This window comes from Gambusia affinis, linkage group LG21 (genome assembly GCF_019740435.1).
Source record: "Gambusia affinis linkage group LG21, SWU_Gaff_1.0, whole genome shotgun sequence".
Lineage (NCBI taxonomy): Eukaryota > Metazoa > Chordata > Actinopteri > Cyprinodontiformes > Poeciliidae > Gambusia > Gambusia affinis.
The window spans coordinates 1,726,259-1,745,411 of record NC_057888.1 but is presented as its reverse complement, the minus strand read 5'-3'; the positions used below and the strand labels follow the sequence as shown (position 1 = coordinate 1,745,411).

The window sequence follows — 19,153 nt, the reverse complement described above, 5'->3', positions numbered from 1 at the left end:
AACAAAAAGTACATCTGTGTACAAAAGTGAAAAACTATTGAGAATATGAGATTGAATGTAATAAATCAGGTCTTTCCAGAATGAGACAGTGAAGGAGCATCTCCAGAATAAGTGGAATGTTGTCTCGTTGTCCAGATTACAGAACGAGCAGCTACGGTCTATATCCTGGCACAGGTTTATTTTTGCATGGTAGCACGATGGAGAAGTTTGAAGCACACATCACTAGGTTAGTTGGTAATGAAGTATTTGAAGGGCAAAGTCCAAACTGTCGTCCATTTGATATCAGAAACAAACTGTCTCCAGTCGTGGCTCACATAAGCTGCAGTAACAATGTTCTGCTGAAATAAGGATCTTAGTTTATTCACGGCCTTTCAAAGATGTAGACCTTGACTCTGGACACAGGTAACTTAACTTCCTCTGCTCTTGTCCAGTGGCGCAAAAGGTGGCTATGCAGCCTATGCAAGGCATAGGGGCGCTGCACTAGAGGGGGCGCTAACAACGATATAGGAATTTTTGTCTAGTCAGCATTTTATGTACTTAACCGCTGTTTGTGCATGAAATGATCAATAACAAAGGAACAGCACTGATTAGGCGCCCCTGCCCTCCCATACAGGTAGCTTGGGCAGCGGCCCTTCGAAAACGCGCCGAGGCTCGTTTTTTTTTTTTCTTTTAAATTTGTAGTAATGCCTCGAAAACAGGGAGCTAAAGATGGGGCGCATAAAAAGCTCCGGGGCACAAAACAGAAAACAGAAGAGGGGGAAGGATAAAGATGTTAGAGAGACAAAGAAAAGGTTTTCAAAGTGGTTGAAAGACAGAAGGTAAGTAATGTCAGTGTATCAACAGGAGAGTTGTAAATATTCAGGTTAGCTTAAGCTAGGCTAAAATGACAGGTGGTTGTTGTTGTTCAATACGCGACGCGATTTATTCCGTATTGCTATAAATGTCTGATAGACACACTTATCACACACATCTCATCAATAAGTGTAATAATAATGACCAAAACAAAACACGGGAAATATTAAAGTCAGCTAAATTGTCGTTGCGGGACCTAAATAGGACCCCACGAACTGACTGTTGTCATGGTTACCTAGAGACGGACACTACGCAGCCGCAGTGAGCTGCTATCAACCAGTGTCTTTAAAATGTCCATCCGATAAAACACCGTCCTTAAAGTAAAACCTCTGGCAGAAATACAGACGGTAGTGGGAAGATACAGGCTAAACAATCACAGTGAAGTTTAATAGGAGCATTAAAATAAATGTGTTGGTGACATTCAGTGGTTTGATATCAGACAGAATGGATCAGGACAGGAACCGCAGAACCTAAAGAACCTAAAGAACCAGACATCAGTCTCTTCATCCCTCAGTCATTTCCTGAGACCAAAAAATAATATAGATGGCAATTTAAAGAAAAAATCATACAAATAGATTAATAGTAAATAAATACATATTGTGAAAAGAACATTAAAAACTTTTGTTAGGATTGTGTAGAAAAAATGTTGATATCTTTTATAAATAGTGTTTTGTGGTCAATATTATTTCATCATTGTATTAATGTGGGTTGCCAGTTTGGATCAGACTTCCTATCAAGCTATAAGAATGATAGAAAACATGCTAACAAAAAGCCTCAGACCTGCAGCTCATAGGACAGGGTGTGACTGTGTCACATTGTGTTTGCACAATGTGACACAGGACAACGAGACTGGAGGACAGTCTCGTTGTCCTCCAGACATAAACACTGAAGTTTTGTCTGTTCTCCATTTTTATGATTCTTTTTCTTTTTCCATGTTTTGTTGGTGAAAATGTCAAAACTTCCAACTTCTGTATAAAACATCACTGATAAACAGCTAAATTAGCTCAACGGCTAAACTATTCAGTCTAGAAGCTTTTTCTGAGCTTCAAGCTTTTTAAAGCAGCTAAAGATGTTTTTTTATCAACAATAAACTTTATTGAACAGCAGTTTGAGAGGATCGGAGTTGGAGAGCAATAAGCAACTTTATCTCTGCATGTTTTATCTTGTTTAAGGATAAATTTTAACAACCTGCAGCTGCAGCTCTGACTTCCTCCTGAAACCTCAAAGTTTTCACATTCAGGTCAGAAGAGTTTGGACCGCCGCTAATGACGCTGGTTCTACTGATAAACTGTCCTAACCACAAATTTAACAGATTAAAAAGGAGCTTTTAGCTTCATGTGAATTTGGTTGATATCTTAGAATATAAAAGTTTCTGGGTAAAAGAAGATAAAAAGAGTTTCTGTGTTTCCTGGTTGTTTTATTTATTCACGTTTTCAGCAGCTGATAAAATCTGACATGAAGTTCAACGTGTTTCTGACTGATAGAGGTGATAAAAACTTTTACTGCATTATCTGTTTCTTTTCTGAGTTTATTTCTATCTGTTGTTTTTCTCAGTTTATAATGTTTCATTCACACGTTAAAGAAAATGTTATTGAAAAATTACATTTTCTTAGTTTTAGTCAACAAGTTTTATGATGATTAAGGTGCAAAACAAATCATGCTGCATTTAACATGATTTCATTTTTCACATGTTGATTTTCACTTTAACTGGATCTCAGTAAAAACACAAACATGGAACTTCATCAGCAACACATGAGAATCAAAAATGTTATGAACATTTACAAAAAGATAAAAATGTCTTTCATCTGATGCCGTTTTGTTGGAGATGGAGAGCTGCATGTTACTCTGTCAGCTCCTGTTTGACTCTGAATTGATCATCAGTGGATCAAAGTTTCAGCTGGAAACTCTTCATTCTGAGATCGGCAGAACCAGAACCAGAACCTTAAGATCCAAACTGCTCCAGGATCAGGGCCCGTCTGCATAAAGCGTACGCAGAGATAACATGCAGCGCCACATTTTACTCACAAGTCAACCAGAAGAAAAATGAACGTGACGTCAAAGTTTGTGTCCCGGTAAACTTTTTACCTGTAGTCAAGATGTGCTGCAGCCACACAAACATTTTTATGGATAAAAACAAACAAAATACAAAACGCAAAATCTCACCTAGGAGCACTGAAAGCTGAATCCATTCAGTCCATCGAACCAGATGTTTTTCATGACTTTAATCTTTTGTTTAAACCAAACGATGAAACTGAAGAACATCTCTCCTCAGACAATAACACACACGGCAACTTCTCACAAAATGAGAAGTTGCCGTCCTCGAGGACCGGGGGCCGCAGCCCTCGAGAACCGGGGCCCTCGAGGCCTGGAGTTTGAGATCCTGCTGTAGAGGATCTGGATCTTTAAATCCCGACTGAACTCCGCTGCTCAAACAACCATTTGCTCTTAATATTTTTTTTACAGACAAAATGAGAAGTTGCCTTTATTGCTAAAACTTGAAGCTAATATATGAATCATTTTAGATAAATGATGAAAATAAACACTATATTTTTATAATAGTTTTATAATAGTCTCAGGAAATGCCCTCTGAACCAGAGTGTCTGTTTTCTTTGCGTTCAGGTCTCTCCTCCTCATGGTTTTATTTTAACGGCTGGTTGGATTGTTCCCACCTGCAGGGCCTCAACCCAACCGTCTCCTAGCAACAGTGGTTAATGAAACTCAACACCTTCCTGCTTCTCCTTTCAGTTCACCTTCATGCCCTGAACAGAGAGCTGCAGGATGATCTGTTGTTTCTACATGGAGGATCCATCATATCAGAGCTGATGAGGTCAGAGGTTAGAGATTATGATCCACCACAAGTAAGTCAACTTTATTTATTGATAAAATTGAACATTTAAATAAAAGTGACTCAACCTCCCCAAAGCTTTTTTCCCCTCTTGTTCTCGGTGAAGGTGAACTCTTCTTCCTCATCTCCCTCCCTGCTCTGTTTTTGTTTTGTCTTCTATATTTTTGGAGCCTTTCTTTGCACATCATCTGAATCTATTAATTATGAATCTGGTCAACTGGTCTCTTAATGCAATAGATCAAAGTTTCTCGATGAGAAAACTGGGCACAGGAGAGCTCTCCTGTCCTGTTTGTGGATTTTTGGCTTATCGATAAATTTGTGACAGACTTGACCAAACTAGCAAACACTAAGACTGTTAGTTAGACAGAAACACAAGTTGGATGTGAGTCTTGCTGAGACTCTCAGTCCAGCTGAGGACTCAAAACTCACTAACAGAATCGATCTTGGAGAAGTTTTCAGTTTCGGTTCTGTGGAGCGACCAAACTAATTTATATAATTGGGAACTGAGACGTAACAGAGAGACTCTGGGGAAGATTTAAATTTATAATCTACTCGACCTCAAGCATTCTGTATCTGAATTGGTTTCCCTGTGTTGCCTTGGAAGGGCTGCACATTTCCAATCTCCTTGAAGACATGTAAACATAACGCTCCTAACGCCTCCACTTATCCATGCAGCTGTGGAGCTGAGCGTTCCCAAGGACCTGCATTGATAACAGCATCTTATCAGACTTCTGCTGAGCAACGCGGTTTCATGGCCCTGTGATGTCACCGCCTTCACTCATGTCTTTGCTTTGCCCTTTATTTTGTCTGAATGTTGCCCTGGACCCTAATGTGTCCTTTCCTCTTTTATATTTTATTTTGTTTGACACTGTGGAGTTCTCACTTTTAACCCAGAAAATGAATCAAAACAAACTAGGAATCCAGAAAATAATCTTTCAGAACAGGAACACTGAGTTTTTATTATTTCTCAGAAATTGTGGAGTACTCATTACTTTTACAGATTTAGAGCACACTTAGAAAGTCCAGAGAATACTTACTTACTTGTTTACTTGCCTTGCTTACTTACTTGCCTTACTTGCCTTGCCTTGTTGCCTTACTTGTTGCCTTGCTTACTTGCCTTGCCTTGCCTTACTTGCCTTGCTTACTTGCCTTACTTGCCTTACTTGTTGCTTACTTACTTACTTACTTGCTTACTTGCTTGCCTTGCTTACTTACTTACTTGCCTTGCCTTGCCTTGCCTTGCCTTGCTTACTTGCCTTACTTACTTGCTTGCTTGCCTTGCTTGCCTTGCTTGCCTTGCTTGCTTGCTTACTTACTTGTACTTGCTTACTTACTTGTACTTGCCTTACTTACTTGTACTTACTTGCTTACTTGCTTGCTTACTTGCTTGCCTTGCCTTGCCTTGTACTTACTTGCTTACTTATGCTTGTTGCTTGCCTTACTTGCTTACTTACTTGCTTGCTTACTTACTTGCTTGTTGCTTGCCTTACTTGCTTACTTACTTACTTGTTACTTACTTGCCTTACTTACTTGTTGCTTACTTACTTGCTTGTTACTTGTTGCTTACTTATTACTTACTTACTTACTTACTTGCCAAACTTAGAATCCAGAAAAACTACCTTAGCAACTAGTTTTTAGACTCCTATTCTTCCAAACCAGAAAGGAATTATGAGTAAGAAACTTACTTATACTAATCTACCAACCCTGAACAGGAGAATCTAGTTTACATACTTAGATCAACTTTAGATTATTTCTCTTCTTTTATTTTTTCCTTTGGTTTTTATTTCCTTTTAATTCCTGTAAAGCACTTAGTATTACCTTGTTGCTGAAAATGTGCTATATAAATAAAATTACCTTTTACCTTTAAAGCTGTGGAGCATTTCACATTTCATTAATAAAGGAGGAATCTTATTTCATGTTCCCCACGTCTCAGATTGTGAAACTTAATCCAGTTTCTCCTCCTGTTGCAGATTTTCTCTACACAGAGGATGTCTGGATTTAACTTCTCTGTGTTTTTAACGTTTGTTTTTGTGGTTTGTTCGACGGTTCAGGTTAAAACAGGTGAGTTTGGAGGAGGAAGCTGCTTCTGTCCTCTTTTTGAAATGTCATGATAATTTGGACCTTTGTGTGGTAAACTGGTATCTAACAGAACAGGAAGTGTAGTTTTCTAAAATTTAATATTTTTATAAAAATATAAAATGATGCCCTTTCAGTGTGAATTAAATGTTTCTGTTGATCAAGAGGAACTGAAGGTCTTTTGTGTTTGTCCCCTAACAAAAGCAGCTGCAGCTCTGAATGAAAAAACAAACAAAAACTGTTTTGATGGAGCAGCTGGTGGATCATAGAGAACATTTATTGGTCCAGTTCTCTCCCTCCTTTTGGCCTCTTCTTTCATTTTAGACCATAAATGAACCATTTTGTAACCTTTTTCTTACAACATTAAAAATCATTTTAATTATCTTTGTTCTGAGATTTTTTTATGAATAGTAGAAATGATCATAGAAGATTTTAGATCCTCAGTTATGCTAACCTTCACCAGTATAAGGGAAGTAGAGAAACCAGTTAGCCAAACTGGTTCTGATGTGAAACCAGAGAATCATGAGAAGATAAAAACTCCAAATGTGAAATTTGAATACAGTTTTGCTCATGCAAATAACCCAGGCTGTGCACCAGTCTGCTGAAGGTTTCATTTTATGATTCACCAGCAGATTCTTTTCGACTCTCCAGTTAAAACGCTGTGAAGCCACAACAGACTCTGAGAACTGGTTAAAAATGATCCAGTTTATTTTAATCATCATGGCTTCCAGCTTCTGATAAACCCCCAAAAAATAATCCTCAGAAATGATTTGCAACAAAACCAGATTGTTGCTACTGAACCATGGACCTACTGGAAGCTTTTCACTGTAGACTCTCTGCTCTCAGCTCCTTTTGCTTGAATTACTGCATTAATGCAGCATGGCATGGAGGAGACCAGTCCAGGTAGTTTAAATATCTGCCTTCAGGTTTTCATCTTTCATCTTTTTGTCCATTTTCCAGCCAGCTGTTGGTTCCTTTAGCATTGTGGGTCGGTACTGAGTCCAACTGCAAAGTGAAATCAGCAGAAGGAAGCATGAAGTTCTCTAGAATATTCTGGTGGATGACTGATAACGGAGCAGAACCTTCAGTCAGGGAGAAAAACTGCTGATCAGGGAAGAAAAATAAAAATGAAAGAGAGAACTCTGAACCTGTTTCAACTTTTAATAAAATCAGATGAAATTATTTACAAATCGTTTAATGCAAAGTTTCATGAAACTCTGATGAAGACAAAATAAACATTAAATGATAAAACTGATGAACTTTCTTTCATTACATTAGAAACTCTTAATTATTTGTAGAAGTTATTCTGTTTCATTTTTGCTCATCTTGTTTATTTAGCGTTAGCTAAAACCAAACAAATAAAAAACAAAACACAGGTAACGTCTAAAACTATCGGACAAAATCTAGAAACACAAATCAAGATTTCAAAACTGGAAGTCAAAGATATTAAACACAAAGAGGTGAAAAATGTGAACAAAGACAAAGATGAATTTTTTTAAATATTAAGATCTCTTCAGGTGAAGGTCCAATCAGATCTTCACCTGACCATAACATTCACTTTTCATTTATAATCAGTAAATATGTGGAAATATATAAACATTAGTTTAATAGTTTTAAGTGTTTTTTGCATTATTTATGCACTAATTAAAAAGATATGAGTAATCTCTGTGCAATCAAGAGAAACAAACAATTCATGCACATAAAATAACTGAATCAACGACGTTGATCCGTTCCAGTCATTTCCATAGATTCCAATTCAACGCAGTCAAACAATTTATAAAAAAATCTGAGATATTTATTTATTTTTTTATATTCCTGCAGAAACTGAGATCTTCTGCGTTTTCATGCAGCGCTGCGTTTTACTGTGCAGCTTCCAAGGCAGCTCTGATGTGTTCATCCACTGGTTTCAGCTGAAAGCTGGATTACTTCGTGTCCACTCATACTATAATAATATGGACCAACTGGATCTCCAGAACCAGAACTTTAAGAACCGAACGTCCCTGTTCCAGGATCAGCTGTCCAGAGGAAACGCCTCCCTGCTGCTGACCGGAGTGAAGGTCGAAGATCAGAGCAGATACCGCTGTTACTGCGGCACCATCAGCGAAAGCAAGAACACATTTCTTCAGCTCAGTGTGGACGGTGACAACAACCGATATGTTTCCTGTCACTGTGTCTGTTACTGTGGTCTGCAGCCACATTCTGACCTTTGCACTGTAAAACATTTGAACTGCATTTAGTTGGGTCAGCTGTCTTCTTCTCCTTAAGTAAAATAAATTCGGTGAGTTTTAGATTTTGAACCTAAATGTCTAAATTTCAATTTCAAGTTAAATCATCTTCAAATGTTTTATGGTGCATGTTTTACTTCCTGTAACTTCCTGTAACTTCCTGTTGTTCTTGTTTGTAGCAAAAACAACACATTCCTTCATATCTGGATACCTTTTCTTTAAGGCAAGCTGTTATATAATAAATTCTGCATTTGTATTTATTACCTTTCCTTCTGCATGTTTGCATTTGAACCACAAAGTGTCAAAATGTGGCTCTATTTTTCAGAAATATTGTAAATGAATGTTAACTAATTACAATGTTTCTCCTGCAGCTCCAGTCTCTGACATCAGGATCCATCAGGATGGAAACAGGATCACCTGCAGCTCAGAGGGGATCTACCCTCCACCTGAACTCACCTGGTCCACTGAGCCTCCATCCAACACGACTCTGCATGAAAGTACCAGGATCCAGGAAACTGAAGATAAACTTTACAACATCAGCAGCTCTCTGACGGTTCCAGACGGTTCTGATCGGACCTACAGCTGCACCATCAGAACCAGGAGGAACCAGAAGAGAGCAACACTGAGACAGGAAAGTAAGTCACTCAATCAAACTGCAACAACAAAATGTAAATAATTTTAATCTAGTAAAAGTGAATAACTGTAATCTAGTCAACATGTTTTCAAAAGAAAGAAAAACAAAAAACTTCACACAAAGGATCAGCAGTGCAGAGAATCTGTGCAGAAAAGTGAGAACAACAAAAAACACATTTTAATTTAGAAATGAAAATTTTGCACATAACTCCAGTTTATTCTGGTTCATAGAAAGTCAAAGCTGAGTTGAGCAGGAAAATAAAAATGCTGAACCAGAGAATTTGATACGTGTGACTCTTATCTAATGCTGTGCTGTTGATTTGTGTTGTTTTTGTTTTGTTTTTCCATATGTGGGCAAAGTAAGTTTACTGGGATCAGCATTCTTACTGGTTCACCTACAAATATTTTCCAGTTGTGTAAATTTCATCTTAATAATCCCTAATTTATATATTAATCCTTATTGCTAATCACAGACCGACAGGAAGCAGCTGCTGCTTCTTTAAACTCATTGCTGATGTTTTTCATCCTGGTGTTTGTTTCACCCTCAGCCGTCTGATCCAAACTAACAAACAGTTAAAACCCTGAACGTTGATGAGGAACTGATTTAAATACAAAAGTAGGATTGGGAGGTTTTATTAAATACATTTTATAAGTTTCTATCAACTAAAACCTCCTGTGATGTGATTCCAGGTGTGATCGTCTCCAGCAGACAGACGTCTCTCTCCTGCTTCGCCTCAAACGTTTCAGTATCAAAGCTTCTCTGGAGGTTTAACCACAGTCAGGTCATCGTGAGCCGGAGCGGTCAGAGCAGAGCCACGGTGACAGAGGAGTGGAAACGTCACGTGAAGAGCGTCTCAGAGTCCGGCGGCCTCAGTCAGCAGGATTTATCTCCTCAGCAGGACGGGATTTACACCTGTGAGCTCAGCAACCAGGAAGAAACCTTCGTAAGCAGCACCTTCCTGAAGGTGGAGGAGGACCGAGGTGAAAAAGAAAAGAAATGTTTTACTTTCACATTAAAATCAGGAGAATGTAACGTCTCAGTTCATCTGTTTTTACCCAGGAGGAACAAGACGCCATCCAGGTGTTTCCATCGCTGTAGCAGCAGCAGCAGTAATAATCCTTTGTGTGGTTCTGATTCTCTGCAGGAACCAAAAAGGTAAAAACACTTTTCTTATTGATTCAAAGCTAACTGTTTTTAACCAGCTGTGTATTCTGATTTTTATGACGCGGATATTTCTCTACCTTACAGGATTGCAGCTATATGAGGCTACATGTTAGCATGCAAATTAGCAATGCACCTTCAGCCGCCCAACCTGCATTTTATATCAGTTATTTTAGAAAAACTCTATGAAAAAAACACACAAATAGGAAACATTTCCATTAATAGTTTGGAAGCTGCTCAGCTGATTAAATAACGTTACGCTTCACTGGCCTCAGCATGCAGGATGCTTGATCCTCAGAGTGAAACTCCACTGTTTCATTCAGCTAATAGTTATAGTGATTATAACGTAAATAATAATTACATCATAATATTTCTATGAGTGAAACTATCAGTGTCCAACACTGTGAACTCCTCATCCTCCATCCTGGTTTTCATGAACCTTTCAGAACATATTTTAGACATAATGTAACCAAACATCCTTCATCTGCTCACATTTAGATCCATTATCTTTTAGTTTTCAACAGTTTGGAAACCAGCTGCAGAACCGCTGCAGCTGATGGATCTCTGTTTTACTTCTCCAGGCTAAATCAGTCACTGTTTGAGTCTTTTATCAATATTTATTAATATAAATACTTCTATTAATGGCCGCCTTGTCAATTTTGACCAACTGTGAGTATTTTTTTATTCTAAAATGTTTTTTAGCTGCAGATTAGCCTTAGCATGCTGCATTAAACAGATCAGTTTTAAAGAGATGATTAAAGATGCATTTGTTCAGTTTGGCTTTTAATTATTTTTTTATTATTTTAGCTGATTTATTTATTTTATCATATTTTTTAGATCTGTAAAGCTCTGATCTTTTAAAAGGTGCTGTATAAATAAAGTTTGCTTACTTTAAAGGAAACCAATCTATTTCAAAAATAAGCTTTTGACTGAAATGACAAAAATAAATACTTGTGAAGATTATCTGTCATGCATTAATATAAATGCAGTTTTAGTAAACCGTTTGTTTAGTTTTATTTTTTTGTTTGTTTTGTTCTTTGCTCTGTCCTGTTCCAATAAAAAAAATTGTAACAACTTGGGCTTGATCTTTTTCTAATTTTTCAAACATTGTTAAATGTAGTTTATAGACTACCGGCAGCATCCATTACCGCGCCTCCCCCTCAGCCAATCAGCATCAGACAGTCGCTCCGCCTCAGCCAATCAGCACGCAGGAGCTCCTTTAAAGATGGATCTGCTGCCATAAAATGTGAGCTTCACTTTCTGAAATGAGAGACAATTTTTTTTTTTACTTTTTCACCATTTTATTTGTTTTGTCCGAATCTTTATTACATGACAATTGATGGAGGCTGCTGCCCTCTAGTGGACAGATTTCACTACCCAATCAATGAGTCTTTTCTTTTCATATGGAAAAATATTAAAAACCTAAAACTGAATATCTTTCTGAAGGTATTTTTAATAAAAATATCGTTCATGTTGGGTGTAATAAATGGGATTTTTTCTCACCGCTGCGTCATTCCCTCATCATTCAAAACAAAGAGATCCAGTCAGTTCCAAACCTAAAAAAGACCCTTCTGATTGATAACTGGCGTCCGATCTGCCTTCTTAACAATGACTATAAAATACTAGCTCAAATTTTTACCACGAGGATGAAAATTGTTCTTAACCTTATAAGTGATGAAACAAAGACATACAGCTAACAACATCAGGCTGGTGTTGGATCTGATTGACTGCAGATTTGTGTCATGATGACAACCTTATATTATTTTTAGATTTCCGTAAAGCTTTTGACACCATTGAACATAATTTTATTTTCCAAACATTAGAAAAATTTGGTTTTGGCCCTTACTTTTGTGCACCAATCAAAACCTTGTATAAAAATGCTAATTAATCAATCAAACTTCATACTGGTACCTCTCCCAGATTTGATCTTCAGCGAGGAGTCAGGCAAGGTTGTGTCTCCGTACCTCTTTTTGATCTGCTCTCAATTACTCACAGGTTTCATTAAACTCAACCATTTGAAAGGTATCACTATTGCTGATAAAGAGATTATAATTAGTCAACTAGCTGATGATGCCACTTTATTCTTAAAAGATGCTTCTCAGGTTTCTTTAGCAATTAATACAGTTGAGAAATTTTCTAGAGTGTCTGGACTCGACCTTAACATTAGTAAATGTGAACTTTTAGCTCTTAAAAATTGTAACACATCCTCCATTTATAATATTCCTGTAAAAGACTCTGTCACTGATCTCAGCATAAAGATCAACAAAGATCAAATCTCTAGAAATGCTCTGAATTTTAACCCTATTATAGAAAATGTACAAAAGAAACTCAATTCTTGGCTCCAAAGAGATTTATCAATTCAAGGAAGAATTTTGTTAGCAAAAGCAGAAGGCATCTCCCGTTTAACTTATCCAGTTTTGTCTCTTTCTGTAAATAAACAAACATCATTGATAAAATGCTTTACAGATTTCTATGGAAAAATAGAATTCATTATATCAGAAAATCAGTTTTAATGAACTCATTTGAACTCTGTGGCCTCAATTTTCTTGATTTTTCGACCTTAAACAACACTTTCAAAATAAATTGGATTAAACAGTTTCTTAAAAATTAATCTTCAGTTTGGAATTTTATACCAAACTATTTATTCTCAAAACTTGGTGGCCTTAATTTTATTCTCCTTTGCAACTACAACATTGAAAAACTCCCCATAAAGTTTTCTAATTTCCACAAACAAATGCTTCTTTCCTGGTCTCTAATTTACAAGCACAATTTTTCGCCCCATCGATATCATATTTGGAACAATGGAGACATTCTGTACAAACATAAAACTTTGTTCGTGGAAAATTGGTTTGAACATGGAATCATTTTAGTTCAGCAGCTTTTCAGTCCTGATGGCGTCTTAATGTCTTATTCTGAACCTCTAGAAAAGTTTGGTCTCCCCATCCCTCCTAAAGAATATGCTTTTGTTTTTGATGCCGTCCCGTTTGGTGTCATAATGCTTTTTAAATCTTCTGTATCTTCTGTTCTGACTCCACCAGATCTGGACCTGCTGACACTAATGTTGGTCAAATCTGTTTTTATACTACAAAGTGAAAGAACAGCCGTGATGTTTGTGCCTTATTCCAGAAGGACATTGTCTCTGCTCCAAATGTTTTCTCTTATTGGAATAACTTTGTCTCCAACCTGAACTGGGAGAAAATCTGGTGTCTTCCATCTTTTTTGAAATGCCTTGCTGCTGAAATGTGCTATACAAATAAAGTTTGATTTGATTTTTTGATTTGATCTAAATATTTGATTATTAATAAGATCAAAGAAGTGTCTTTTAAGATGATCCATCGTTTTTATCCCTGCAAATTTTTCCTTCAACGATACAAAAAAGACATTGAGATGAACTGTTCATTCTGCCAACTCTGAAGAAGATCTCTGTCGTTTATTCCGGTCGTGTAATTTCTCATGCATTTTCTGGCCAGATATTTGTACGTTTATTTCCCAAACAATTCTTGATGACTTTTCCCTTATGTTGAAAATGGACTTATTAATATAACTGTGTGTACCACTTTAAGAGTTCAGGAAGCCGCCCGAGTAATGGGCTGTGATTGGTTCACCCGCTTCTCTTTACTTTCGTTTCGGGTCATGCAGTTTCGTCCCGTGTTAGTCCCGTTTCACTTGGTACGGAACTAAACCAGGATGGTGGATTTATCGATTTTCCTGCTGATTTTCCTGAGATCTTTGGCTGTAGATGTTCCGGGTGAGTTCACATCCAGTGGAGCTGTTTGGACCCCAGAACAGAACCAAACCAGGACAAAAACATTAAAATGATCCAGAATATCAGCTGATCATCCTGAAATAAAACACACAGAGTTTCAGGTGAAGAAGTGCTGCGTCATTTGCACTCAGACTCGTATTGCTGCAATTCACATGCCTCTTTCATTATTATAATGAAAATAGATGGAAACAAGATGTTTACAGGGCCGATTCCGGCATTAATGGGGCCCATGGCGGCCCCCTCCCCCTGCAAACCTCAATCTGCAAAAAAATATAGATATATTTTACATGCATTCTTAGAAAAAATGTAAACCTCATTCTACAAAAAAATGCACTACAACTTATTAGAAAAATTAAGAATTAAAAGTTTTGTAGAACATTTTTCCCGATTGGTCCAGTTCATAATTTGTTCTTGTCTCTCTAATGTGGTGAGACGAGGTGATAACATGTTAAAATGTTCTCTTTGTGTGTCTAAAAAACAGGTTTAAGATTTCACTCTAAATGACAGCAAACATAAATATATCATCCAAACTCCTCGTTGTCTAGTAGTGAAACAGCAATAAAAAACTGTCAGTGATTTATTTAGCATCCTGGTGCGCCCCCAGGCCATGCCGCCCGGGGCAGAAGGCCAACAGGACTGACACCGACATGTGTTCCTTCTTGCCAGAGGTTTCCTGCGTCTTCCTGCAGCTCTGCGTTTTACCCTGCAGCTTCCAGAGCCACGGCGATGATGTCATCCACTGGTTTCACCACAAAGGATCCAAACTCAGAGTTCACTCTTATTACCACAACCAGGACCAGAACTTCAGAGGCAGGACCTCTCTGTTTCTGGATCAGATCTCCAGAGGAAACGCCTCGCTGCTGCTGACAGGGGTCAAAGTTCAGAATGAAGGATTCTACAGGTGCTACACCAGCACCATCTATGAGAACCGGGATACCTTCATGAACCTTTTAGTAAACGGTACGAACAGAGAAACCAAAACGCTTCCCTTGTTTTCAGAGCTTTTTAAATGATATTTTCTGGCTTTGCAGCTCCAGTTTCTACAATCAGGATCCATCAGGATGGAAACAGGATCACCTGCAGCTCAGAGGGGATCTACCCTCAACCTGAACTCACCTGGTCCACTGAGCCTCCATCCAACACGGTTCTGCATGAAAGTACCAGGATCCAGGAAACTGAAGATAAACTTTACAACATCAGCAGCTCTCTGACGGTTCCAGACGGTTCTGATTGGACCTACAGCTGCACCATCAGAACCAGGAGGAACCAGAGGAGAGCAACTTTCAGGAAACTATGTGAGTAAAATTCACTTTGCAAAAACAAAAAATATTACCAAGTGTTTATGAAATATCTACAAAAAACAAAAAAAAAAACAAAAAAAAACCTAACATGCAAGTAACTTTTCAGAGAGATTTATAGGTTCCTGTTTTAACTCAATGTTCTGCACAAGGTTAGAAGTTAGTAGTATGTCTTAATCATTTAGTTTTAAACTGTACAAATAATCTATTTAAGGTGTAGCAAGAGACATAAATAAATGAGATTTTCACCCAAAGAAGAAGAAGATGATTGGAAAAACATTCCCCTACCTTCTGATTCTGCAGCAGGACTTGAAATTAGATTTCCATCCAGTTTCTCTCCAATCCGACTGAATTTCAGCTGTTCTGCTAAGAGAACTGAGCAGAAACATGTAAATAAATAAATGCACGCCACACTTTTCAGATATTTCTTTTGCCATTCAGTGTGTTTTTCCTGTCTGACTCCAGCTGTCAGTGTTTCGGGCGGAGTTTCCACGATCCCCTGCTTGGCTCCAGTCTCGTCCCTCCAGAACTTCTCTCTCACCTGGAGGTTCAACCACAGCCAGACCGTCGCCACCCAGACAGCCGGCTCCACCTTCACAGCGTCAGACGGGTGGAGGAAACGGGTGGAGGGCGTCTCCGAGTCCGGCAGCCTCACGCTGAGCGGCTTGTCCTCCAGTCAGGACGGCGTTTACAGCTGTGAGCTCAGCGATGAAGAGCAGACGCTCGTCACCGACATCCTGCTGACGACGCAGGAAGGTCAGATCAAATTCTCTCCATAAACCATAAATTTATTCAGTTTAAAGGTTAAAGTAAAGCATCAGTGAAATTAAAATAAAAAAGCATACTTTGTGTTTTAACAAACATTTAAAAATCAGCTTCATTTTCATTTGAATCATTCTTGAACTGCAGTCAGGGCCACATGAAATTACCCTGTGGGCCCCATGTGGCCCCCGAGCCACATTTTCATCTCATTTGTTGTTTTATTTTGACTGCAGTCTCTGACACACTGACGTCTAAAACAGGCCAGACGTGGAAAAGAGACTTTGTGTCTCAGACAGATTTACCTGAACAGGTGAGGATTTCTGCTGCTGCTGCACACACTCCACCTCTGGGCTCTACTGCAACGGAGGAAAGTTCTCTGGAAGGACGAATCACGCCTCTGGGTCTGGTGATCTGATGGAGGAGTCTGGGTTGGATGGGTGTCAAAGTGGAAAGTTAGGTGGAGGGAAGATCTTGTTGGGGCTGTTCTGTAGGAGTTGATCCACATTTCGGATAAATCCACTCCAAACTCAGCTGAGACGCCATGGAGACGGCTCCTTCCTGTTCCAGATTTAGGCTACATTCATGTAGCAGGAGGAAGCGACACAAATCCAACCAAATCACCGCTTCATAAATCTGATAGTTTAAACCGTCTGCAGTCTGAACCATCATAACACCTTTTCTCAGACTTTTACATCATTAAAGTGAGAAGAATCAGGATGTAAACAATATCTGAAAATTATAATTATGAAACTATGAAGCATCACCACCACTCTTATTTCTGACTCCACATCCAATCAGACTTCTCTGCAGAAGCTGCAGCTAATGCTCTGCTAAAGGCCGTCGCTGTTAGCTGGACTTTCCTCTCATCAGCTTCCTTCTTCTTTTGATCTCTTGATGAATAAACTTTAAAAATGATCCATAAACGTCTCCTTACCTAAACAGAGCGCTGCTGTGTGAATAAATCAGTTTGTTACCTGATCTGACTGCTGACCTCGCTTCTCTTTCTCATCCAACATCAGTGTCTGACCTCAAGAATGATTAAATATTCCCATGAATATCCTCCTAATCCCAGTTTTCCCAGAGGAGTTAGAGCTGTAGGAGGTGTTTTACTGATACTGCAGGTTTATTTTGACTGTTTGTGTTTCAGGAGGTCACGGCAAGGTCGCAGTACTCGTCTTCTGTGTGCTGACAGTCATCGTATTAGCTGCGCTGCTCGTAGCCTCCCTGATGGTCCATGAAAAGGTGAGAAACATTCACATTTCAGCTGCTGCTTGAAGTCGCTGCTTCCTGTTCTGACCCACATGTATCTGATCCAGAACCAACCAGAACCTAACTCAGTCTGTCTGCAGACTGAGTTAGAGATGCTGCAATCCGCCTCCACACCAGGTGAGGTCAGAGTTCAACCTTCTGGTCTGTTTTAGTCTCACAGTTTCACTAAAAATCTGAAGCTTACAGCCAATTTGTGGAAAATTCAAAACTCTTAAAGAATATTTGATGACACAGAAACGTGTCGGGATGTTTCTGCTGGTCTAACATCTTGTGTTTCACTCTGAAAGTGTCTCCATCTGCAGAGTCAACATCTTGACCTCCACCAAGAAGAAGCTTCTCCAGAAGAGCTTCATTCAACTGAACTAAAGCACTTTGGGTAAAACACCAACAAAAGAGCTGAAAGTCCAAATGAACCACACAAGAAAAGATCCGCAAAGTTTGTCAGTTATGTAGAAAATCCTGCTTACAGGATCGTTAGTCCATTTCGGTACCAAATTCTAAACTTTCAAATGAAACCTTTGAGGTAAAATGTTTGATCAGATTGGAGGACATTTGAACTGGCCGTGTCTGAACCTGCTGGTTTCAGACCAGAGAAAGCATGAGGCGATGGTGGGCAGGAACAACTCCCAGCAGAACCAGGATGTGTATTCATCGAGTTCTGACCTGGAAATGTTCGGATGCAGGAAAAGAACCCAGATCTTCCAGTTATACTCTGGAAAATCTCAGTTTTCCACCTAACTCTCTGGATCTCTGTCACCTTTTGTTGAAAATGTCCAACTTCATCCGGTCAAAGCAAAACTTAAGTTTCTGTGTTTAGTCATGAATGACTGTTTTGTCACGCAGGAACATAAGTATCGATAACGTTTGTGTGTGAACATTTGTGCAGCCTTAATTTGTTCCATCATGTTTTTTTAGATGCAAACAGAAATATGTTCAATGTTCTTCATGATATTTTGTAATTTTACAAAATATATGTTTTGCTCATTCTGTTTGCTGACGTTTCCTGAGAATAGCAACAGTTGCTCAAATGTTGCCAAACCAGAAGTTGTGTGTTGGTTTTAAAGACATGAGAAAGAACCAAACAGCTTTTTACTGACTCAGCAAGATCAGTTAAATCAGTATGAATTATTTACACCCAACGGGTTTCTGCTCTCTGGAAAGTCTAAGATGTGATTGATAATATTTAATTTTGCCTGCATTGTATGGCTGTTTTATGCTTTTCTTATTATTTATGATTTTTTTGGAAATGTTTGTTTAAACTCATTAAAATGAGACAGTAGAGAAGGTTTTTGGTATTTTGTCTTTTTTTTTTTGTAATCCTCCATGTTTTCATTAGAAGAAGGTGTTTCTTTTTATAAACATTAAACTTCCAAACATCTGGATAAGACAACATATTGTTTTCATACGTGGAATTAAATACAGACAGAAAACTCCGGAATAATTAATCCGATGTGACATGGAGTCCAGCAGATGGCGCTGTTTCCTCCTGATTTAGAATCTAAGAAGCTTCACTACAGTGATTCTGCATTAAGATGTCAAATTAGACGCTTTAGGCCTTTAACTAACTTAACTAACTAACTAACTAACTTAGGCCTGAAACTGTTGGACTTTTCTGTGAAAAATGTTTCCTTTTCTCAGCCTTAATATAAAAAAAACCCTAAAAACTTATTATTCTAACTTTTCAATCAAAACAATAAAAGAAAAATTCATAAAATTCCACAATGGCTTCATGTTTAAATCTGGTTTTATTGATTTACAAAATTATATTACAGGCTCAAATGAACTTTATTACACATTTAAAAGCAAAAATATGCAGTAGTTTTATTGTTCTGTGGAAGTAATGAAGCCTAGGCGTAAATTCAAGCTGGAAGACTCTTTTAGCCCCTCCTGCATCATCCAGCCGGAACTTCCGGCTCATCACCGTTGATTGCTCAACGCCGGACCAAGACTCGTTACGTCCAATCACCGTCCAAGCCCCAGCTGATAAGGACAGCCATCCATGGCGTCGTGCGCTTTCCAGCTGAGCTCAACCCACCTCCACCCCTTCACCTCCACTCGCTCAGCATCAGGCCACATCCTTCATCGCCTCCACCACCAGTGCCGGGTCCCGGGGGATGACGTTCCTCTCAGCATATGGAATGCTCATCCAAGCCCATCGCAAAGTTTGCGATGATCAATGTCCTTAGCCGGGGCCCGAGCGCCAAAGATTTAAATCATAGTGTCATTAAACTTTTCTAATGGTTACCCCTTTGTCTGTCTGAGTCT

General features: G+C 38.6%; 1 protein-coding gene across 1 annotated transcript; it reads left to right on the top strand.

The window, feature by feature from the left end:
* Positions 1-34: 34 nt before the first annotated feature.
* Positions 35-18,192, top strand: LOC122824650. Its single transcript, XM_044105511.1, has 14 exons — positions 35-226; positions 3,598-3,710; positions 5,668-5,758; positions 7,595-7,912; positions 8,370-8,633; positions 9,322-9,612; positions 9,692-9,787; positions 12,832-12,853; positions 14,116-14,519; positions 14,591-14,854; positions 15,323-15,613; positions 16,767-16,861; positions 16,936-17,005; positions 17,176-18,192. The coding sequence occupies exons 1-14, from the start codon at positions 187-189 to the stop codon at positions 17,202-17,204; spliced, it is 2,388 nt and encodes a 795-aa protein (XP_043961446.1). The 5' UTR covers positions 35-186; the 3' UTR covers positions 17,205-18,192.
* The last annotated feature ends 961 nt before the right edge of the window (positions 18,193-19,153 follow it).